Source organism: Mastacembelus armatus, chromosome 22 (assembly GCF_900324485.2).
Source record: "Mastacembelus armatus chromosome 22, fMasArm1.2, whole genome shotgun sequence".
NCBI classification, from domain to species: domain Eukaryota; kingdom Metazoa; phylum Chordata; class Actinopteri; order Synbranchiformes; family Mastacembelidae; genus Mastacembelus; species Mastacembelus armatus.
This window is the reverse complement of record NC_046654.1, coordinates 14128117-14151872: the sequence shown is the minus strand read 5'-3', so window position 1 is coordinate 14151872 and position 23756 is coordinate 14128117. Positions and strand designations below refer to the sequence as shown.

At 40.0% G+C, this 23756-nt stretch overlaps 1 protein-coding gene across 3 annotated transcripts; it reads left to right on the top strand.

Annotated features, from left to right (window-relative positions):
* Positions 1 to 311: 311 nt before the first annotated feature.
* On the top strand, positions 312 to 23365 carry kiz (kizuna centrosomal protein). 3 transcript variants are annotated; one of them, XR_003295867.1, is made up of 16 exons: positions 312 to 469; positions 981 to 1043; positions 1521 to 1683; positions 2554 to 2628; positions 3915 to 4512; positions 4655 to 4883; positions 7885 to 8004; positions 8721 to 8885; positions 10057 to 10207; positions 12203 to 12359; positions 12780 to 12842; positions 14167 to 14265; positions 14702 to 14771; positions 21554 to 21613; positions 21914 to 21948; positions 22760 to 22817. XR_003295867.1 is itself a non-coding variant. In XM_026309943.1 (15 exons), the coding sequence occupies exons 1-15, from the start codon at positions 312 to 314 to the stop codon at positions 22861 to 22863; spliced, it is 2250 nt and encodes a 749-aa protein (XP_026165728.1). In that variant the 3' UTR covers positions 22864 to 23365. The 3 variants fall into 3 exon arrangements, 2 of the variants coding, with proteins under 2 accessions (XP_026165728.1, XP_026165742.1); XM_026309943.1 differs by lacking the exon at positions 21554 to 21613 and having other exon boundaries at positions 22760 to 23365; XM_026309957.1 differs by lacking the exons at positions 14167 to 14265; positions 14702 to 14771; positions 21554 to 21613; positions 21914 to 21948; positions 22760 to 22817 and adding an exon at positions 12915 to 13535 and having other exon boundaries at positions 329 to 469.
* The last annotated feature ends 391 nt before the right edge of the window (positions 23366 to 23756 follow it).

Here is a 23756-nt window from a genome sequence, read left to right as displayed (position 1 = left end):
TAATAAACATATAATTGAATTTATACCGAAAAATGCCTCACATAGATGAAGGTTATGGTTTAAGGTTAAGGGTGCACATTGACTTGCAGGGATGTGTAAGGTTAGTTGCTAATTGTACAGGTGTAGCCTACCTGTATATGGCTGTTAATTTATAGCCAGTGTTACATTAAAAGAAAAGGCTGAATAAGTTAATATTAAAAAGTTACTAAAGTTACTCTAACACTAACACTTCATACGAGGAAAGCTCGAGCCCATATTTGCACCACGTGCTCCATGTTTTTTCCAGCAGGGGTTTGTGGGAAGCGGTGTTCATGGCAACCAACGTAAACACCGGCCAGACTTCTCCTCCTCCTCCTCGACTTCTCGGCTCTTTAGCAGCGCCAGAGCGGGTGAAAATGGCAGGCATGTCTGGCGGCGAGGACCAGTATTATGAGACGATGACATCGATTCAACAAAGCATGCATACGGGGTGAGGTTTCCCTGTACCTTTTCTCCCTGGAGCACGGCCTGGTGGAGACCGTGGGCTGAAGTTGTGGTGCCCATTGCCTGGTAGCCCCTTATTGTCACTATATAATAGCAGGCTAGTTAGCTACTTAGCGTTAACGCTAGCTAACCGGTGAAGTCCGAGTAGACGGAGATGCCGTATAGTAGCCACACAACTGATCCGTTATCGCGACAGCCTTGGACACTAATTAGCTTTGGCTACCAACGGTGAGATTGTACCGGTTTTTGCCTGTAGGTGGGAAAGCTAACCTGGCTAGCGTCCGTATATTAGCTAAAGTTACAACGAAGCTAACGTTAAAGCTTTTGTTATAAGGTTATTCCTAATTCGTATCGGATTCTACATTAGCATAGGCATTACAGTTTATTATTGAGTAAATGTATAAGTACAGTTAGCTAATGTTGGCACCAACTAGCCTCGCAAACCACGGAGATGCTGCAGTGGTATGTGTTGGTGATAGTTTGTGATTTGTGTGCAGGGAAAAAAGGAGGCTGGAGCTGGAAAGGGAACTGTTTGCCTACTCCAGATCTGATAAAAGACTGTAAGTTATTCTGATTACTAAATGTGAAAAAGACCACCGCGTTAGCTACACTTTTCTTATACTTTTGACTTAGACATTAGACATTATACTTTTGACTTAGACATTAACTGCAACAATATTTGACATTATTATATAAATGCACTGTTTCTAAAAAAAAATTAAAAAATGATCCAGGCATTTGTGTTAATCTGAAATATTTTATTCAGCAAAAACAATACTGTTGTACTGAAGTGTGTTTGCCTCTCTGACTCTTAGTAGAATAGCCTGTCTTCATTTAATATTATTCTCATAAATGTACTAGGTCAGAACAGCAAAGCTTAGGTTGATGGGAGCTGTATGTTCAACAGCTGTTGAAAATAAGATTTAAATTTTAAACATATTGTGCTTAACCTTTTCTTGTGAAAGGTCTAGCTCTTATTTTTTGACAATGCTCTTAGATAATATTTCTTTTGAATAATAGTTCTCTACTGCCTTCAGCTCACAGATAAAGTATTCCAAACTGCGCAGTTATCTCAAGGAAATCTGTGACAGGGAAGCACGAGCAAAAATGAGAAACCTTGAGCTTCTGAGAGATGTGGAGTGCATAGAAATTGGCATGAAGGAATATCGTCCTGACCGTGGCCCCCTGCAACAACAAAAGGTATAACACACACACACACACACACACACACACAGATAATTTAATTTTTCCAGTGAAGCAGTTTTTTGAATTATATTAAAGCAAACTGAACAAACACTCCAGCCACTGAGGTTGGTTCATATTTAGACATTTGTACTTTTTCTCTCTAATATTTTATCAAATTCAATAATGCTTAATTCATTTTTTGAGTTTGTGTGTTTAGAAAAAACACTTGTTCTAACTGGTTACCAAATGTACTGTAGAATAAGAATGAATAAGGCCATAACAACAAATATAATACAATTCTTACAAGGAATATGTTTGTCATGTTCATACTCGTTTATCCTACTGCTGTGCTGTAATTTTAAAAAGTAGAAATATTTGCTTGCAGTTGCTTGATGTGACAACACTAAATGCTCAAACTGTACAATTTATCACAACAAGCAAATGAACAAGGGAGAAAACAATGAGCCAGTGAGATTATCACTTAAAACTCAACGACAGTGCTTGACAGCTTAATATCAAATTAACAAAATTGGCTAATTATGACTCGCTGAGTTAATTGCTCAATATAGAGACTCTGAAGTGCTCCAGAGGTTTAGTCATTCTCTCCCCTCAAGCAGTTGGTTTATTTCCTCTTGATGCTTTATGAGTCCTACATCTTTGATGCTGTGTCGGTTGTCATTTTGCCTGTTTCCAGTGTATGAAACCACCTTGTCACTTTTTTGACTACACTGAAATTAATCAGTACTCTACTGCACCATGCACAGTTCTACTCTTATAGTGAGTGTAACGTTATGCTGAGCTGCACACATTTATGTAATAATGTTAATATGATAATTATTACTACTGGTTGATCTATCTATCTATCTATCTTTTCATCTCTTACAGGCTGAATTTTTGAAAAAGATTTCAAGATATATGGAAGCAAGAAAGAAAATGGATCATGAGCTTGACGCCTCAAAGGTAATGCTAATTATATGTACTATAAAATGCATGCTACTAGTAGAGCAATAAGAACAGCATCCATGTTTGGCAATAACATAATTGTACATAATGCGTTTTACATATTTTATATCACATCTATTATATATTATGTGGCTTCTGTTATGTGTGTGTGTTTTTATGCATTTTTGTGCAGCTGAAAAACCACACTTGTATTTTTTTATGTTGGGTCGTTTTTTGAAATGTTTACAAGGTTTATGCAAATCTCAGTTCTATCAAGCTGTGTTTTCAGGTTTAAAATAACAAAGCGAAGTAGACATTATGCTTGGTAAATCTGTAGAGGAGTCTGCATTTAAACTGTGTATCTGTAATAGCACAGGTGTCTAATCCTAGTTGGTGCATCTGTACAAGCGATGTAGTTCAAGCCCATAGCTGCTTTCTCCCTTCACTTAAAGCAGTTAAAGCTCTTTTAGATGAAATGTCTAAGACATCTCATAATAACTTGGAGCATGCTGTCTAGAGCAGTCACTTGTAACTGTGTGCAAAACCCCCCTCGGCCTGTCGATATTGTAATGAGCAAAATGGTACCGTCACTCCATTATGCATACAAGCCATTGGCTGGCAGTGTGCATGTCCCTCAGGCTGCAGCATTCATTAAGGGAAGCTTACCGGGCTGAAAGCTGGAGACAGATGATAACGGGATATGATTTTCATATTTAATACATTCCTTGGAAGAGCACATGCGTGCCGCAGATTGATAGAAGAATCAATTGCTACTTTAGTGAAACACTTTCTACTTTGCCCTGCAGCTACCGATGGAATCACTCAGCCAAGAAATTAACTTTTCCTCTTTTTTTACATACTTTGTGGATCTGCTGGGCAGGCTGCATGGTTTACAGTGAATGTTATTAAGCAGCTAACTGTTTGGTATTTAAGACGCTTATCAGAAAAGAAACAGAAGCCTTGCTTTTTGTTATTGTGTGTGGAGGGAGGCTTTTTTGCTTCTCTCTCTCCCCCCTTGGTGACATTGCAGACATGAATCAAAACTTGTCTAACGGATTTCTTATAAGATTAAAAGTTAAAACATTGATCCTGAGACATTCTTATGAAAGATGTTGTGAATATAATTCTGACCTTGGCCCAAATAAGCTGCACTTATTCAAATTTGTAAAGTGGGTAGTTAACATACTTGAGTTAATTTTGTTTTTTTTTTTTCTTAAGTAAGAAATTTAGAATTGTATGTGTGCCTAATATCGTTTTTATGAAGTAAAAAATATGAACAAATCTGTTTCTTTAATATATTTTAGGTTGAAGCTGTGCATCGACAGCACAAGGACAGTTTCCTTTCTCACCAAGCTAAGGATTTTACACAAGCAGTAATTTTTATGGACCACCAGACCTCCAGAGAGTCTGAAGCTGGCACCACAAGTGTACACTCAGACCAAGCATTGCATCATTCACCCAATAGCAGCATGCACTCCCATGAACGTCTACCAAGTGGCCTTTTGAAGGACTTCAGAGCTAGCGGAGAGGATGCAACCGGTAACCGAGCACATTTATCAGATGACATTTCAGTCTCAAACGATTCCCCTGGTGGCTGTAATTGGAGTGACAAACATGAAAGAGCAATGTCCATGCTCCCGTCTGCCTTAAAAGACACAGTAGGCAACGTGCCTTTTGGAAATGATGATGAACATATACCTTCACCTCTGGTGACTTTGATGGGTCCAGAGAAGAATCTGTCTACCAGCAGCAATAGCCCCATCAGGGATAAAAATTTACCCACAGAACAGACTGACACCCAAGAAGTGGTTCATCAGCCACCCAAAATGGAAAATGAAGAGAATGATCTCAGCCCTTTGATGCCTAAAACCACTTTTGGAAAAGAAACTAAAGATAAACCAGGTTTGAAATAATGTTCCTTGCTTGTTATCTCACCGTAATATTTTTTGTCTTTCTTGAGTGCCACAGTTTAAAGCAACACATTCATCCTTCTAAAACTTTAAAATAAATGTTAAGTGATAGTGTGTGTTGTCTTTCCATTTAGGTAGATGTGAGAGTGTTAGCACATTGCGTTCTGATGAGCACTTGTCAGAGAGCAGCGTTAGTGATCTTTCCATTTCCATAACACAATCCGAGCTGGAGGAAGATCTGCCAGAGGGTGTGGCACCTCACAATAATGCCACTTCTGGAAGGAGTGTTGATCATAATCAACACAGTCCAGAGTCATCCTGCCAGTCAGAGATGAACACATCCCCAGCAGTGACTTTGGAAAGGTATAGTATTTCTGAATGTTTAAAGTGCGTCAGTGGAGAAAACACTAACATTTTAATTTTCTTAATATGTGCACAATGCAGTCTGTTTTTAAAAGTTAAGATTTAAAGTAAGCAAGCTAAGAAGGGACGCCATTCTTCATGACCATACTGAATTGCAGCAGTCTGTGAAGGATAAAAAGCCGGTAAAAACACCATACATTTCCTCCTTACTACCGTCACATCTGAGGCTGACAGGGAGGATTGTGGGAGTCACAGTCCATGCCACCGTGCTCAGCTCAGCAATAGCTACAGTGGTGGCAGTGATGCATCTTATAGGGAGAGCTCAGGACCTGTCACCAACAATATTGCCATAATCCAAGATAATGCTGGAACAGAGCAATTTTCTGCTTGAGAGACCTCAGGAAGTCCCCAGTGGAGGAGGAAATTTGTGGCACCATAGAGTGTTCTGGAGGGTGGGCATGTGGACAGCACTTAGAGCCACAAATCTTTAGCGTGATGATGGCCTCTGAGTTGAAGGATCATTTTGGATGGGGTTAAAGCCACAGAAAATCCCATGTGAATGTTTGCTCCTAGAGCCTCTGCATTTTTGCTAGAATATACAATATTTTTTGAACAGGACCTCTTATGCTCTTGAAAAAGAGAAAGAAAACTTTTTGCGCATAATGTTTTTTTTTTTGTTTTTTTTTTTTACCATATTCTCAATGACACTTCCAGTGTTTCATCCTGTGTGTTGTTTGTTGTTTCTGCCCTTGGATAACCTACATTGTACTTGTTCACAATTACATGCTTATTGTTTGGTTTAAGTACTTAGTTGCACATATAGTCACAATATCTTTCATTGCAAACATGTTTTTTACTGTAAGTACAAATACCAATTACCATTCTGAGTTGGAATTTTTAGAGTCAAATGCTTTATTTTCAAAATGCGTTTGTTCTGTGTTTATTTAAAGTAATATGGAGGATTAGATTTACTCTGTAAGGGTGTTGCGTGTTTGTTTGTGCATGACTGTGTGTCTGTGTGGACTGCCGTACTGTTTATAGTGTGACCTCAAGAGGAACTGCAGTTAGCCTGTGCCGGGGAGATGATGGTGGGGGCTGCAGCTTTCATTGTTAACACCGAGGTCTGCTGTGTATGAGGAGAAAACCAGAGGCTTTGATGTAAAGCTCAGAGAGCATCCAGTCTCTATCCTCTCCCCCTCAGCCTCTGTTTCTCTCACTTTCTCTTTCTCTCTTAAGGTTAGAGTTTATATCGCTCCCTCCATTCAGCTTACAGACGGGAAAAACAAGCCTGGGCAATTCATTAGATTATACCGTTATATTTCTCCTCCAGCATTGCTGGGGCGAGTGAGAGTGCACAACTGAAATATCCCCTAGGTTTTTCCTTCGAGGCTCATGGTAATAGCCTCAGTGTGTTCACCTCTCAAATATGTCACCCCTGAACTGGATGATGGTTCTGTTTAATTGTTGACAACATGTCATACAATGAAAGTTGGGTTCTTAAAAATACAGAACAAATTTTGAGATACAATGGAAAATATATGGGAATGAAAGCAATCTAAATGTTTGGCAATGTAGGATATTATGCTTTTTAAAACATTCCTATGTTGTATATTTTCTGTTTCTTTAAATTGTAGTTATGAATATTGTCATACATAGTACTGTGGAAAATTTTCAGGCAGTACCTGCACTCATTGTGTTGTTACTTGTGGTATATTATTCCATTCCTTTGTGTGTCATATTTGCTGTGTGCGCTGGCACGGCGAGATTCTCCTGACACCAATCACTTAACGGTGAGACCATTCCATGTGGTAAATCACCCCAGAGTCAGTGCTGTACACTGTAGAGCAATATCGCTGCAGAGAGGCTGGCCTCTTCCTCCTAGCTAACAATACGCTCCTGATGATGTCGACATGTGGACAACAGCAGCATCTAAAGTGAGGTTGGAGACCTTGACATGAAAGCTGGCAACAATGCAATGAGAGAGAGAGGTTTGCAGAAAAATACAACTAATTCACTTTCTCCCTCTCTAAAGGTCTCTTTTTGAAGAGCATTGACAAATAAAGTGGAAAGCGAAAGATGACTATTTCAAGGCCCACGCTGACGCTAAGGGAGAGAAAAAAAAAGACAGAGCTTTTGCCTATGCTACTTCAGTCACACTGAAGAGGACTTAGCACAGACGGATTGCACACTACAGAATGTCATGGATATAATTCAAGTTGCCAGCTTAATCAGGATGTTACCAGGAAACAACCTGCAAAAAAGAGAGAGCAATTGTTTGCTGACCCCTAACCCAGAAGCCCATTAGAGATTGTCATAAATTCTTTTTGGCCCCTTTTATGTAGGGAGACTCAGGATCTCTCGACTTGGGGTTTCTGGGAGAATTGAATGAGGGCCACCCAGAGCTTAATGCTGAAGAAAGAGATGGATTCCCAATATCCACATGCATTAGGCATCCATTTCTCATTTTGCCGCCTCACACAGGACCAGATTAAAGTGTAAATCTCTCACCAAAAGAAATCATACCGAGGCCCCTCTTTTTTGGAATCTCTCTCGTTACACTGTTATGTGTGAGACGGTTGTTTTGGTAATGTTAAAGAGTTGCCAGTTGTTTCATTTGTTTATTTTTTTTTCTGATATTGCACATTTATAGTTAAGTATATTTTGCTGTCTATAGCTGATTTGAAGTCTTTCTCAAAAATAAGGTAACTAATTCTAAAGTCCAGTTTTGAATGCCCGGTTTCATAAGGACTCCCATGCAACCTGTCATTACATGAGGCACATCAATAGACACACTTTAAAATTGTCTTGTATTATGGCGGTAGCATTTTAATGATCAGATTCCTCCAGCAGTCCTTGAGTACCTCAAGAAAATTGCCTGGAAAAATGTATCACAGACCTTTTTCTTTCTTTTTTTTTTTTTTTTTAAACAGTGGGGCTGTCGATCGCATGACCTCCTCTGTCTTTATTTCCTTTTACCACATTAATGTGTAATGTTTTTTAGTCTCTCAGAGGAAGGACTTTTTAATCTGCTAGACAGCATCGAAGGACGACTCCATGGTGAACAGACCAGTGTGTATTGGGATTCTTCAATTGATGGAAGACAACTCAATAGAATTATCAGGTACACCCTTGCTGTCTTTCTTCAAACTTCACAATCTTATCTCTTCCTGTCAGAATTAAATGCTGTGTAGATTTATTTAATGGCCATGGAGCTTTTTGTGCAGATGAGGAAAACATATTATCCTTCTGCCAAGGGCTCTCACTTAAGATGAAGTGTCATCACCGACATGCATATGCCTTTATTTGTGAGGGGTTTTCAAACACATGGGATTGTTATAGTAACCACCCTGTTGAATTGTTTTTGGGAGTCAGGGAGATGGAGGATGGAGAATGTCTTTCATTAGACTGGGTTTATTTTTCACAAGCCTTTTACATTTCATAGCATGATTTATTCATTATAATTAAGAGTTCTTGTAAAGTATGGCTAAATGTCTGGCAAAAGAAAGCTTTCCCAGTCATTTTAAATGCAACATATACCCATCTATGCAATCATGAGTGTTGTGAATGATGTCAGCAACAGCTTCAGCAGTAGAAAGAGTAGCTGTTTTTTGACATCAACCTCAATATGTTTCATCTTACTGAGATATGTGAGCAGGTTTATAGTGGGGTTTATGTGTATGAATAAACTTGAATAGTCTGCATGTGGCTGTGTGTATGTGTGTGTGTTTGTAGGTGTGAAGTGTTAGCAGCTGTTGAACATACTCCATGTATTCCTGACCCTTGGGCTGAGCCCAGGGCTCCATGGCAATAGCTGACTGCTCTCTATGTATTGGACAGCCTTTGTAACAGTGGAGCGGGTTTGAATGAGGAGGATCTTGGAGCATGTGGAGCAGTTGTCCTTCATGAGCTTCAGAGGTTGTCATGGAGCACAGAAAAGGGCTGCCTGCTACCACAGGATCTAGTGAGAGCTCACCAGTCCAGCACTGAGCCTGATGCAATAAGGTAGGGCTCCTGGTTTCTCTGGGAATCCAAAATCAAAGACTGATGTCAGTATTTTTTTTATTTTATTTTATTTTATTTTATTTATCTTTTGTCTGTACTTGTGTTTATATGTGTGTTTTTCAACTTGATGAGTAATGTGATTGTGGGAAGAGTCACAATTGTATGATCACGTTTAATCATTTGTATGAAGTTGTACTGTCATGTATGTTTTTAATTTAATACCTTTACATACAGTAGTATTACATTTTTAAGAAACTCAGCTGAAAAACAATAGAAATTTATGAAGATACTGTTTGGGATATAGTGTGGTATAACGTACTAGTGTAGTGTAATGTAATGTGTATTGTGTAGACAATGACATTTCAGCTCCCATAATAAAGGGTGCTGTGGTGCAATAGAGGAATTCAGAACACAAATATCACTGATTGGAAAGCTGCAGCGTTCAATAGACCTTTCTCATCTTTTCATAGAAAAATTGAACAGACTTACAGTAAAAGTGAATTCCACTTTCAGACAAAGAATAGAAAGCTGTATGTGCATTATTTTTTTTTATTTATTTATTTTTTTATGTTGACCCGACAGTGGGGGAGGAGCATGAACTTACAACAGTCGCTATGACATTGCACACTACCATTTGATACAGTCTCCCTTGTCCACAAATGTAAAGGTCATCTTTGGTGTCACCTGGTGCAGTAACACTGCACGGATGAATGTCATGAGTAAATTAAAATGCCCTATCTGTGACTTCCAGTCCTTTGGATAATGAGTAGTTATACGCTGAGCCAAATCCATGCTCTGCTTCACTACTCTATTGATTTCACAGAGACCTTTCCTGCTATATATTCAATTCAAAAAATCTAGTGCTGTCCCTCTCCTTCCTGTTGAGATGCCTATTAGCTCTTTGACCTTTTATCCAGTTTTTAAACCAGGATCTATGTTGCTGTCTGTTTTTATTTGATTTTAATGCTAATTAGTCAATGGAGCCAGCGTTTTGAGAATGAAAAAAAATGTGTATATTTTATTTTCTTCACATAATAGAATTTCAGTAAACTCAGTTTTTCCTTAATATTATAGGTTAAGATATTTTCATTGTAAGTAGGTATAATTATGAATTACTTTCAGAAAGCCTCTTCTTCTCTCTAACCAATACCACCCCAACCCCTCACCGCAGCACCAGTCTCCCTCCTGGTGCCGCTCGGCTGTGGGATCGCTGGTTAAAGCACGCCCTTCTGCTCAAGGAGCGCCGTGTCCTCAGCACTGAGAGCTTGGTCCAGCTGTTCACACCACTGTTGCTGGAGCGCCATGCCACCTGCAACCACCAGGTAGCGTCGGAGGCACATGCACTGCCAATACACAGAAATAGGAGGTTACACTCTTACATTCACAGACACCGAGTCCCAAAAGCAAGCAGACATTATCACACACAGATGACTAAATGAGAGAAATAGCGCCTTTACTTCTTTTTTCTAAAAGTAGTAGTGTTTTTGTTTCTTTGTTTGTTTCTTTGCATGGCTTTTGAAGGGAGTTGTAGTTAGTACTGAGTGCCCTCATTGTATCTGGCTCCCGAAACCAAGCCCTGCCTGCCTACTCATCAGATTGCTTCACACGTTGACCTCGACAGAAGGGAAACTCTGACCCATGTGCTAATCGCAAATTACAGCCTCTGCTTGGCTTCTTTCATCTCATGTAGTGTATTCATCTGAGAAACACTTGCTTTTAATTTGGTATTAGCAAAAAGTATAGTCATCAGCTGGGTCCTATTGAATGAGGTAGTCATTTGGACTGTCCTCACAGGGTTATTTTATATTTCCCACTCATTGACCTTGTGCAGACCTTGTTCAATTAAACAGAAAGAAATTACAATGAATATTCACACTCAGAAGCTTAAAGATGATGTCAAGAGATTTGTCTGGAGTCACACACAGAAAATCTACAACAGTGATCATTAATGTATACACGTGCAGGTTTTTGTATTACTAATTTTTGCAGACTCATCTTGTGGAGGTTCTTGTGACTTGCTCCAGTGTCTCTAATGCAATGAGAGAGGCAAAGAGGGAAACTGTAGAGCCTCTTGAAAATATGAACTCACAAAAGGAAGAGGGGTACTGCCATCTACATCATTCTGTCCAAGTGCATCGAGAAAAGCCTAAGTGAAATTCTGTCTCTCCCTTTATCTCCCTTGCTCTCGTTCTATCTACTCCATGTATTTCTATCTCCCTCCCTCTATTTCTCCTTCTTTCCCTTTATTTCTATCTCTCTCTCCCTCCTCTGTGTCCTCTCATACAACAGCTTACTCTCCACACACAAGAGCAAACAGAAATTTCCATTCACGTCTTGCCACACAGCCTGGCTACTCTGACAAATGGGAGCATGCAGCTCACATGCACACACTCAAAGAGGCCCTTTGAATATTCAAGTGCTAACAGTTGCATTCATTGATATTTAAAATGCATTGGGTCTGCGAGAGCCCTCAACCAACGGTACATTTGACTAAATCTAAAAAAAGAACAAAGACAGATATCGGGGACAAGGATCAAGACAGTTTTTATTGTGCAGCAGCATCAAATACCAAGTGGCAGGCTCAGATTGGCATGTGTTTGTGTCTCTTCCCCTCTCAGAAAATGAAAGCATGAACATTGTCAATCTTTACTGCGACCTACTGATAACAACTTACAATGTACTTAAAGTTTGTCACTGTCAAAATCCTCCTGATCATCCCCTCCATATTAGTCCTCATTAAAAGTTGCAAATGGCCATCTGAGGCTGAGAGGCAGTCTTTGATCACAAAAGAGAGATGATGATGGCAGGATTTGATATGGGGGAGGGAAAAGCAAAGAAAGGAAATCGGTGTGTGGCATCTCCCTGCTCCTCATCTCCCGGAACAGCTCCTCTTAATTGTGTATCCTCATCTCCCCAGAGATAAAAATGAGCTGGAGAGGGAGGAAGAGAGCAGTTTGTCTCAATCCTCTCAGCCAAGAGGGGAGATATCTGAAATGTGTTGCACATTAACGCCAGGGTGATTGCATTCTTTATGCGCTTCTCTAATCTCATGGATGAGAAGAGAGGGAGAGAAAAAAGTATGATTGAGAGGGAGAGCGGGAGCGAAAGTGTGCGAAATAATCTTTTTTTTAGTTAAACGAGTGAGAGAATTTGAAGTTATTTTCTCTTGCTATTTGAACACGCACTACAGCTGCACCACTGTGCGAGCAACCATAGCCAAAGTAAATTACTTGCCTCATCGGCAAGAGTTCAATTTGACACTTCTTTCCCAAAATGGGAACAATTAAGAATGTGGTTTTAATTTGTGCTGCTCACAGGCCAAAGTGCTGCTGAGGACACTTCTGTCCCGGTCCAGTGAGGAGTGCCCCTCAGCAGACGACGAGAGTGACTTGTCTTTTTCGGATGGTCCTCCTTCTTTCCTGGCTGATGGTGATGTGAAGCCTGCCAGGCCAGTTCAGAAGCAACTGATTCAAGGTAACTGAAGACTTTTAGTATGGGTACAATAGGAACATTTTAATTAGACTACAACATAAAAAAAAAAATCTCCCTTCAGCAAATAGTTTCATTAGAGTTGCCACAGACTTCCACAAACCTCTAAAGCATTCCACTCTGAGATCAGCCTGTCTTTGCACACTAATATATAACAAGGCCATTAATATGAACAAATTTAGACTACTGCAGTTTTTTGCAAACAACCTCTGCAGAGAGCTAAAACGTCCTTTTAACCAGAGAAATAAATTTCAACCTGGAGCTTTTTTATGAATTCCTCACAGCCCTGTTTTTACACAGCCTTCTATTCAGAGCTAAAGAAAGACCCCCCATTCCCATTTCTATCCCTAGACTCTCCCTTCCTCCCTGCCACTGCTTCTCACTATGCGCTTCCCTTTCTTGCAGAACTACAAAGTACTGAAGAGGACAGCCAGGACGAAAGCCCTGTGGAAAGTGTTCCTATTAGAGGTAAAAAGGCATCGCCGGTGCCCCAGCATTCACACTGTCCTTATGTTGTGGTTTGTTTTCTTCCCACTGCAGTGAATAATGGGCTCTTTTATGCAATGGCTGGAGCAGGATGATCAAGGTGAATCCAGGGTCAAAGTCCCACCTGAAGAGCTGTGCTAGTTCTCTCTAATTATCTCCAAGAAAACACTAGCCGCGTTTTCAGCCTGGTCTGAGACATTCGGGCAAAATTGATAATTCACCGGCCCAGTATAATGCGGCTGCTTTAATTGTCTGGATGCCAGGGTGGGAAGCACAAGAGATCTGTCATCGGTTCTCATTATCTTCTAAACAATGCTCTGGCAAGGCTGGACTTGAAAACTACTAGATGTGAAGGCATCCTGGAAGCAGTTGGTGTGCCCATCCCTCAGCTGCAGCTCTGAAATGTAAAGCAATCCTATATTACCCATGGCTATCAGATATCCTACTGAGTGTTTCATGTATCTGAATCCCTAAGGTGCACAGCCAGCCAAATGAGTCAGTTTTCAATCGCTACACTTAATCAAAAGCACCATAACCAGCTAAGAAAAACATGACTAAAGATTTTGCAAAGAATGGCTTTCACTGTACCGAGTGACATCAATGTCACAATCAAATAGCATGACCTTGGAACTAATAGTAATTGCCAAAATGTGCACATCTGTAGACCTTGCAGCATTTTTTTAAGACTACATGTAAAAGCAGGGGGTGTATAAAGTGTTAACACTAGAGATTGCCTTTCATTGTAAATGTGATATGTTTTTAGAAATTGATAAAAAAAAAAATAGCATTTTTAATTTAAAACCTAGTTAAAACTACTCATACAAGATCACAGTGTTTCTCTGTCCTTTGATTTGCTGTTTGTTTTAGCCACATCACTGAGACAACAGCCTATTTATTATGACTTCTGCTTGGTTGATTTATCTCTGTGCTCCTCTCAAATATGATACCTACAATAGTGTGCCGGGAAGTAATTATGTGTTTTTAAAACACAAAATCAACCATTGCCTTCCTGCTAAGGGATGCCGAGATAATGCGAGATGCTTATTGCTGTCTCATGGAAACTGTTGCTACATACCATAGGCTTGAATCAACAGCTTAGCTGATTGAGCCCAGTGTTTTCACCTACTCTGTACAGAGAGACCAAAAGACTCACCTACTGAAGCGTGTTGTCTCATCAAACACTGAAACCTCTGAAAGTTGGAAACCTGGGTTTTAAGCAAATATTTGACAGTGACTCTGTGTGTGTGTGTGCGCTTGTGCTTGTGCGCGTGCGTGCGTGTGCATGCGTGTGTGTGCCCCTGAACAGAGACAAAAGCATATCAGTTACTTAAACAATCAGCCATGCAGGAAAGGCTGCAGAGTTCTGAAGAGGAGGAGGAGGAGGAGGATGAAGACGACCTCTTAGGTAAGAGATGTGGTCCACTCTGCCAGACAAGTATCAAGCAACTGAAGCCTAACCATTGGTCAACACTGGCCATATGTTCCCAAAACTCATAAGGACATCATAATAACAGCATTTTTTGTTGTGTATATAGATGTAAGCTAAATGACTAATTGTTTTCAGCTTCTTAGCCAGCATGGGCTATACTGTGTTAAAGGAATTTGCTAGTGGCATATTCCTTGTGAATGGACAGTGTCGAGTGGATTATAAAGAGAATTTTATATGTAAACATATAACCTGTTTTTTCCTATGATTGTGTGTGCATGCCAAGGCTGACAAACTCTACCTTTACTTTCCATAGGCCTTACCATAAATTTCTATATAAATACACACTGCAGATTAGGTTGTGTTGGGATGTACAAATCAAATGGTTTTATCTGGCCCTGTTTGTTCTTTTAAGGAATAAATGGTGGCCATGAAGAGGACCTGGGGAGGGCCAAACGCTCCTCACATCAAGACCCTTACCCTCAGTAAGAACATTGTTATTATTCAACGGGCCACAGGAAATGGGCCACCAGACACCAAAGTGGTTGATGTACATTTGCATGGCTGCGCTCATAATTCCCTGTTCATTTCCATAAGATCAAGGGGGCGCCACCCATTAACTCGCTTACAAAGACAAAAGGCCCCTAAAGCCCCTCTCATTCACTGTTAGCTGGGTTCAGCCAGGTTTTAGAAATCAAAAACAAAACAACTACCACAAAAATAAATTGGAGTCATAATCTCACTGTCTTCAGGCTTGTTGTCAGAATGCAAACAGATCATGTCAAGAAGACAATCAGGTACAACTGTTTTGGAAGAAGGGGACTCAAGTGTTGACAAGGACAAATGTCCTTTCATTTTTCACCCTTGAAACGCATTTAGGCAGCTCAAATCAGAGCCCTAAGTGGTTTGGAAAAGAACATCTAATGATAAATACCTTGGTGGAAGCTAACACCATCACAGTTACATTTGAATATCAACACGACTTCATCAAATCTGCAATTGCATGTCAGGTCCTTAGAGCACCTCTTCAGTGCAAACCCATTTGGGCTGTAGTAATGGCTGGGTAAACGTTATGAGGAATAATCTTCTCTGATTTCATGTGATTACTGGGCACCACGCTGACACAAGGGCTGAAGTCTGTATCTCCCTGGCCTGGCAAGCAGGCACTCCCAGTCTGCCTATTAGCCCAGGGAAGGGCCTAATGGGCTGGCTCTATTGTGGTCCTCATAGCTGCTGATGTCTGCCACTGCCAGCCCCAGTGTCCACCCTCTTTAATAAACATGAGCCAATTTTGGGCCCAGACCCTCTCAGATGTTACCCTTCTCCCTGTCATTAACGTGCATGGGAAGCCCACACTGTATGTCATTAAACAAAATTTGCAGAACAAAAAATCTGACAGAAACAGAGAATGCTCTGAGTAATGATGAGACACAAGTTGTGTACATAAGTAAAATTGAAAAAAATGGGTAGTTATGCAGTCTCAACACTCTAATCTCACTAGGCTTATAAAGGAAACAGTATCACAAGCTGCAAATCACCAAGACCATCTTCTTCTCTTCAGTCATACAACCATTTCCCTTGTCTTTTCTCTGCTTCTTCTGGACGCTTAGATTTGAGCATTCCACTTACCAGAGTCACTTCTTGCGCTTTATTGCTTCCACAAGTGGTCTGGAAGCCCTGCACTTAAGCAGAAGCATAACACTGCTGCCTGCTCTTGCCCTGCTTCTCTCCCTTCTCTCTGTCTTACTCTCTCACTCCCTTGCCCTTTTTCCATCTCTTTGCCCCTCTTCCTCTCTGCCTTCCTGTATTTCTCTCTCTTCCCTCTCCATCCTACTTGTTAATTATTTGCTTTATTTTGTCAGCGAGCTGATGAGTGACATCAAACGGAGGATGGAGCTGGACTCAAATACAAAAATGGCTTCTTCTCTGTTGTCTTAGACAATAATTATGATTTGCCAGTTAAGCCTAGACTACAGCAGAGGGATTGTAGTTTAAAGCAGAGGCTTTGGTGCAAAAAATGCATTTATAGCCCTTTGTGAGGCTCCTCATTATGTGTGGGCCTGATTCATTAAGTAATTGGTTTGCAGTTGTTTACATGAGTATTAAGGCCTTCTATTCAGGGCCTTTGAGAGATACATTGTGCAAATGTTGCATGTTATGAATGCAGAATGAGAGGCGGGGGGCCAGTCCTATTGGCCAAACACTGCACTCGGCTGAAAAGCGAGAGAAAAGCACTGGGTGCTGCTTTGCATAGCAATGACTGGGGCCTTAATAAGCTTTACAGATTAAATACATGCAGTCTATACAAGATGCAAAGAGATACTCTTAACACATTTATATGTGCTCATTTCACTATTATGGCGTTTGAGAGAATTGAGGTCTTTCATATTTTTTTTTTCCTCTCTCTTCCTTGCTGTACCCACACAGTGTTTTTCAGTCAGATACTTATAGAGTGTGCTGTTTATTGTATTATAACTCGTGGGGAAGCGACTGATCTGCAACATTTATTAAGGATTTCTCCATTAGAAATCTTTTGCTTTCTTTGTGAGTGGCAAAGTAAAATCACTTTGTGGTTGAGTGGGGATGAAAGGAATAATGCACGAAGGAGTGAGTCTTAATAAGCAGCTGCACTCCATCTAAAGACCACTTGTTCCCCTTTGTATGCGAGTGCATGCCACTGCTTCCTCTCGTGCAAGGCATCATTGTGCTCCTTTCTACTGTAGGCATTTCAGATGCCACTCCTTTCTGATTTTTATTTTGGGTTTTTTAAATACCTTTTTACATGCTTTCACATGTACACAAACACACACACACAAAACAAAATCCTCCAGCTATCAGCCGGTGTGATGATTGTTGTGCCTAGTGCCTGCTTGACAAAAACCTTGACTTAACAATTACTGGTTTACAGCTTTGCCTTGGACAACAGGATGTGCTCAAGCATTCGACCTCAAATCACTCAGTGTCAAAACCAGAAGCTCTCTCTCTCACTCGTGGGGAGGCAGTGCATGGAGATCTCTGACAGCTCACTGGATGGGATGGAGGGATGAGAGGGACCAGGGCAGAGAGAAAGGAGTGGAGGGGAGGGGACATAGAATGAAAGAGCAGGAGATAGAGGGAGACAGAGAGACAGGAACGGACAAAGAGGTAGTAAAAGATGGAGTATATGCTACCTAGCAGCAGTAGATGCGCAATCAGACATTGAATTTGTAACTCTCTGATTATTTGTGTTGAAGAACCAGCCAATATTACAGACTTTTTTTTGTTTGACACTAAATTAGTTAAGCTGCTGCTTCAATTTAGACTAAAGAAGTAGATTAAAACCAGGTCAAAACAGGACAAACCCTACAGTGAATGTAGAGTAAGGATCCAACCAGAGGAGGTCACTGTCCTACAGTAGCTTGCCCTTTAGAAATTGTGTTGACTTTCAGATGCCATATAGGCTTTTTTTATTATTCTACTTTATACTCATTATGTTAATTTACTGTAATGTAGCCTGTGGGTTTATTTGCAGAGAAGTGCAGAGTCTACACAGCAAAAACATGCAAACATCACTCTCTTTAAAGAGATCTGCTGCTGTGATGGCTGAAAGCAGTCTGTATGCTAAAATGACAAACTGTTAATACAATGTTCAGTTTTAAAATCCGAGTTAATTTATTAGGCTGCTCTTTCTGCTGATGTTTTGCTTGGTTGTTTTATATTGTAACCTGGCCACATTATTTTTTCCACAATCTACAGATATTCATGTGTTTCAGACAAGCCAGCAAATGTGTGTCTTCCCTCATATGGGTTATGATTTTTTTTTTTTTAAATGTTAACATGAGATGAATGATCTTGTCCTTCAGCCATCCTTCACACTGTCTCCACTAGACTGCCACCAGTCAGGAGGAGAGCATGCTGTGTTGAAATCAGGGGCCCAGCACCTCCTCCTTTTAACTTGCAGTACTCTCTCGTTGCCAGCAGAGAGCACTCACATGTTAGAGAGTGTCCACTCACTCACAGTGCACTCACAGTTGCCTCTCACTGTTTGCCCCCACTGAGGGCTATATCCTGCTACCATTCAGGCCTGTTAGAGTACATCTAAACGGAGCCTAAACAATGTTTCTGTGGGGTCATAGCTGGGATGGGAGTAGGAGTTGATGGGAATGATGAGGTGATGGGTCTCCCTTTACCTTTAGACAAGCACCGCTGTGCAAAAGTGCTATTGTGCTATTAGCATTTGTGTGTGGGTGGCAGGAGCTTAAAAAAGCGAGGGTAAATAAAAGCAGCTTCCTAGCTGGTGTGTGCAAGCCAGTACTAAATGCTTGGTAAGCATTATTTCCTCTGACAGGCCAAATTTTCCCTAATGTGATTATAGGATTGTAAGTGAAATGCATGCGCTCTGAAAAGAAACATGTCCTAATCTTATGTGGCAATGATGTTAAGCTTAAATGTGAGTGGACAGAAGATGCTGTTGTCCATGCACTATTGAATGGTCCATCAATCACTACAACACTGGACATATTCTTAGAAAATGAACATAACAGTAATGTAAAGTGATCACAGCTTTTATGTGTTTCTAATTTATGTACTGCTTTAACTGTGGTACATGATTTTACACATGTGATTTCAGCTGACAGGCTTTTTTTTTGACACAATTTAAAACAGTAATTTCAATATATTTGTGTTGTATTTATCAGAAAATTTGGCATTAATTTATATATTCTTTAGTGGTGATACCGAAACAATCAGGATGTTACTGTCAGGGCCAAACAAAGCAGAATGTTGCAAAGAACAGAGGTGAAGATTTAATAACTTGATTTTTACATAATTGTTTTTTTTTTTTCACTGGTACAAATTATGTGCTGTTGTGCAAACAATGTGCCTGAGATATGTAGTCACATAATTGCCATAGGTTAGACTGATTTCAGTTGTTTTTGCAGGTTGTAAATCACTGCATTAATGGCCAGTCCGTCTTGCATTTTTACAGCCTAATTTAAAAATATTTACATTTAGGAGCCTTGCTGACAATATCAATAATTTCATCCTACTTTGTATTTTGTATAAAACTCATCACGGTTTTCAAGGCTGTTGCAGACTGCATCACAGACACAAAACTGAGCTAAACAACAATATGAAATTATCGCAAAGGCCAGATAAAGAGAATAAGCGAGGCATTGGAGAAAAGAGGACAACTGTAATTTGCATCATTTTACACATTACATTCACCTCTGTCTACCAGAGCTTGTGAAACACTGGCCAGCCCAGCCTTACATATTCAGATCATTGCCTCAATTAAGGGAAACTCAGCAGAAGAACTGGCATAAATGTTTATGGAAATGGAATATTAGATTGTGGGGTCAGATTCAGACTGGGCTCTCTATGGTAATAGCCCTGTCTTGAAATCAGTCCTGTCCCTCACTGAAGTGGAACAGCTGATAAACCATTCCCATCCAGAGGGAAGTTCGAGAAAAGAAAAGCCCAATTTACTCTCTGTGACAACTATTACAGTGGAGAGGAAGTAATCGTATAGATTATTACTGCATTTATTTATTTATTTTGCTGCTACAGGGTCTGGTTGACTAACAGTTGTAAAATGATCCCTTGGTTTAGTTATGCTTTCATGTTAGTGCTCTAAGAGTATTCAGGTTAAAAAGCTGAATGTGGATACCAGGTGGATTTCCATTTGGTAATGTGCAGTACATGTGTGTATCCCTCCTATAGTACCCACTGCTAGACTTTCCCAGAATCTGTCAGCATATCGTGAATTTTGTACTATAGCTTTGACAGTGAAAAACTCAAACCCATTGTCATTTCTCTCAAAGATTTTGAATTTTATATACACTATGTAAAAAAAAAAAAAAAAAAAAAATTATATGTTAAGTATATTGCCTATTAAAGTACTCAGTCATACACCCAGTGGTACATTCACAAAACCGAGTACATAAATATGATAATATTTCATTTTAGCTAAATCATTTTGTATGTGGTGATCTGTCAGCCTATCATGGTCAGTAGCCAAATAAAAAAGCTCACATTTATTGTCTCTAAACATAATATAGTCCAGGGAGAGATTACAAACCAGAAACAGTACCTACTATAATTTTGTACTCAAAATTGGGTACACAGAAAAATATTTACCATCAGCTCTACCCTCCATTTGTCAAAAAGTGTGTTTCACTTGATTATACAATTACTAAAATATACATAGTTTGGAAAACAAAATCCTCAATTTCAACATAATGCAGCAACCTCATGCACTGCGCCTTCAGTTTGCAAGCAGATAGGCTGATTATCTGTCATTGTCTTTGCTTTCTTTTCTTTTTTGCCACCGCTGTCTTACCCAGCCTCTGCTTTGATTTGCTTGCATTTTAAGTGCCAGAGTTCAATGTGCAGCCTGAACAGATGCAAGAATCATCTGAATATAAAGGTTGTAGTCTAATGATTATACTGGCTCTATGGTATATTGTTTATAGCACAAAGCAATCTGCTCACAGTTATGAATGGGAGGTGCATCTTTTTTTTTTTTCCTTCTCATTCTGCCTTGAGTGGTGCAAAGCAGCAATGTATAGTTTAGAAGATAGCAGCTGGAACACAGCCAGAGTAATTTGGTCCTCATACTCAGTGTACCGTCATATGTGCCAAGACTTAGCTGAAGGAGAGATGGTGAGATGAGCGTGATTGAGAGGATGACAATCAAAGAGGTCATGGGTTTGAATCGATGCAGATGGAGTAACACACCACATCACCCCCCCCCCCCCCCCCAGAACTCATCAGCTTAAAACTCTGTATCTTTTTTTCTTTCCCAGCAAGGTGTCACAGCTCTGATATAGACAGTCCAAACAAATAAGCCATATGGATATGTATTCTAACCTGGGAGATGATGAGGATATATTGTGGGGTTTTGAATAGGCTCTGTGATGATGTAAATTAAAGAGGAACAAGAGGCCTTATTGCATATGCATTGAGGTAGATCAAAGCCTTTTCGGAGATCACACATTTACATAGCGATATCACCAGAGCTATGGGAACCTGGCAACCCCGTCTTTGGACTGTTTTTGAATAAAGAGGGCCTTGGCACAATTAGAACAAGAGTCAAGAAAGTTCCCTCTGCTGCACTGTTTGACCTTCTCCCCATCGGGAGAAGAATTAGTGTCCACAAGTCCATTTTTGTCACAGAGTTGTAGGATTTATGTATAGTAGGTTGTTTTGTGTCTTTTTGTTCCTTTTGTGTACAGTCCATAAACTGGTTTACATGAACGCTTTCCAAATGTGTTTATTTCGCACACAGTCGTCTTACATCTGTGTAAACTGACAGCCTACCTTTTGATGAGGATGCTTCCGATCGCAGGTAACCACTTGGTGCACCTGTTGGTATTAAGTTGACCTTCTTTGGTGAAAAGTTAAAAGGACTCAACCATGAGAACTGAAGGACTATTGCTGAAGAAGGCTTGTCTGAAATGTCTGTGCACTTTTTTCCTCTGGTTTGTTTTTCCTCCAAATCTTTATAAAAAAAAATATTTCATTGATTTTTGTGTCTGTGTGTGTTTTGGTGTTTTTATATATTGTAGCTATTTTTGATGTGAAAGAGTGTCTCTTTTTTCAAACAGTAATAACATTACAAGGTTATGAACTGTTTCTGTGTTTCTAGGAAAGAGAGGACTCGTCCGGATCTAGAGTCAAAAGGTGAGTAGAGACAAAGTCAATCCATACGTGAGTTAAGACACACTGTCAAAAAGGTTTAATGGCACTGAAAGGATAACCCTAAGACGTAAAGTCGTTAGCTAATATGACATTTTTGTAACACTAACTGTTTTACTTAAATGCAGCTATGCTCTTTGAGGATGTGTAAATGAAAAATTACTTTGTGGCTAAATCCAGGGCACTGAAAGCTTAGATTTATGTCATCAGCACGCCTGTCTAATTCCTCTATTAAATAACTAAATCAGTCTTAGGAAATGTTTAACTGCTCTAAATAATACCCTGTAGGAGCACTGTTTTAAAATTTTTGGTATCCAGGTATTGTATATGTAGATCTAGCTGAGAAGGACGCCAGTCTACTGGTGTTTCCATGCATTCGTATCACCTTTTGCTTTGGCTCTCAGTATGCAAGTGACACATCACTTCCATTGCTTTGGATTTGAGGTGCTCATCAAAACAGGGAATAAAAAAACGCAGATCTCTCAATTGTATCCTAGTTTAGGTAGTTTGGGTGCAACACTCACTCAGCGTTTGCAGCTGCGATCAGATCACCCAAGGTGCGTTTTATTGCTATGAATGAGGAAGACCTAGATTTACACTGTATAAAAGGTAGACTCTTCAAGGTAAGCTTCAGCTTCAGTGCATACAAATGTTGGAATGCTTACAAAGAGAGGGTAGACTGTGAAAGATAAAGAAAATTCAACTATGTAAAAGGTTACACACCATGTGAAGCGTCTATGCTTTCTGCTGTAGTGATGTAAACTCTTATTTTTGCCTGCTCTACCTTTATGTATAGCACTCTGGGGAGAATCAGATGACACCAACTCAGATATTGAAGCAGCCTTACGTCCTCCACCTCACAACACAAACAGCCATGACGTGGATGACTTCTATGACTGATATTTCCCTGGAGATATTTTCTAAACACGCTGCATTATATCACTGCAAAACCCCAGGCAGTTTGTCTCACCCTCTGACCATTGTTTTAGTGATCTGCATTGTAAATCATATGCACACTGTATCGTAAAAACAAATAATAAAGTTGACAGCTCTCATGCTGGGTAAAGTATGTGAAGAGTTGTCCAACACTCTGATGTTAACCCTGCTTCAGTCTCTTTATCTGAACAACTCTTCCAGCTCATAATAACAGCTCGAAATAGATTAAACTGATCTTTTAAAGCGATTTGTTTGCACTAGGCTGAAAATCATGCATTTTAAATGCCGCAAGCATCTCCGAGTGCTCTACCTCCCGCACGCTCGAGTGTAGTGATGTGAGTCACCTGTGAAATGACAAAGCACAATGGCCACTCTGCATGCTGCTGCGCGACCTGTGAACCTGCTGAAGAGGCCTATCTCTCAGGGCACAAAGTGTTGCAGCGCTAACAAACTCAGAATATTTAGTCCCTCCAAAAAAATGTATCCATAACTGCATCTTTACTAATTGTGCTTCTGCTACAAAATGTATAAGATATATGTCTAAATTCATCTGTATTTTGGTGCAAATGAGTCACAAGTAGCAGGATTGTTGCTTAAACCACACAATTGGAGTATCCTCCATTTTATCATTTTGAAGCACATGGACGTTTCGTATCTATTAATAACTCAGAGCTGTGTGGGAGGCTACATTCCCAAGTTTACATTTATTGTTCATTATGTCTGTAGTGTAAATTTCCAAAACTGCCATTCTGGGATGTGGTAAAAGCCCCTGGCATTCAGTGTCAGCAGGATTCCATTAGTCAGCTTTAGGTGACTTTACATGCCTGAACCTTTTAAAGTAGGACTCCACATTCATT

What these genes read in the sequence shown, in the direction of transcription:
- kiz (XM_026309943.1), top strand. Translation starts at nt 312, where the DNA reads ATGGCAACCAACGTAAACACCGGCCAGACTTCTCCTCCTCCTCCTCGA. An exon ending in ATGAGCTTGACGCCTCAAAG is followed by an intron (nt 2,629 to 3,914) that starts GTAATGCTAATT and finishes AATATATTTTAG; the next exon opens with GTTGAAGCTGTGCATCGACA. An exon ending in AGAAACTAAAGATAAACCAG is followed by an intron (nt 4,513 to 4,654) that starts GTTTGAAATAAT and finishes CTTTCCATTTAG; the next exon opens with GTAGATGTGAGAGTGTTAGC.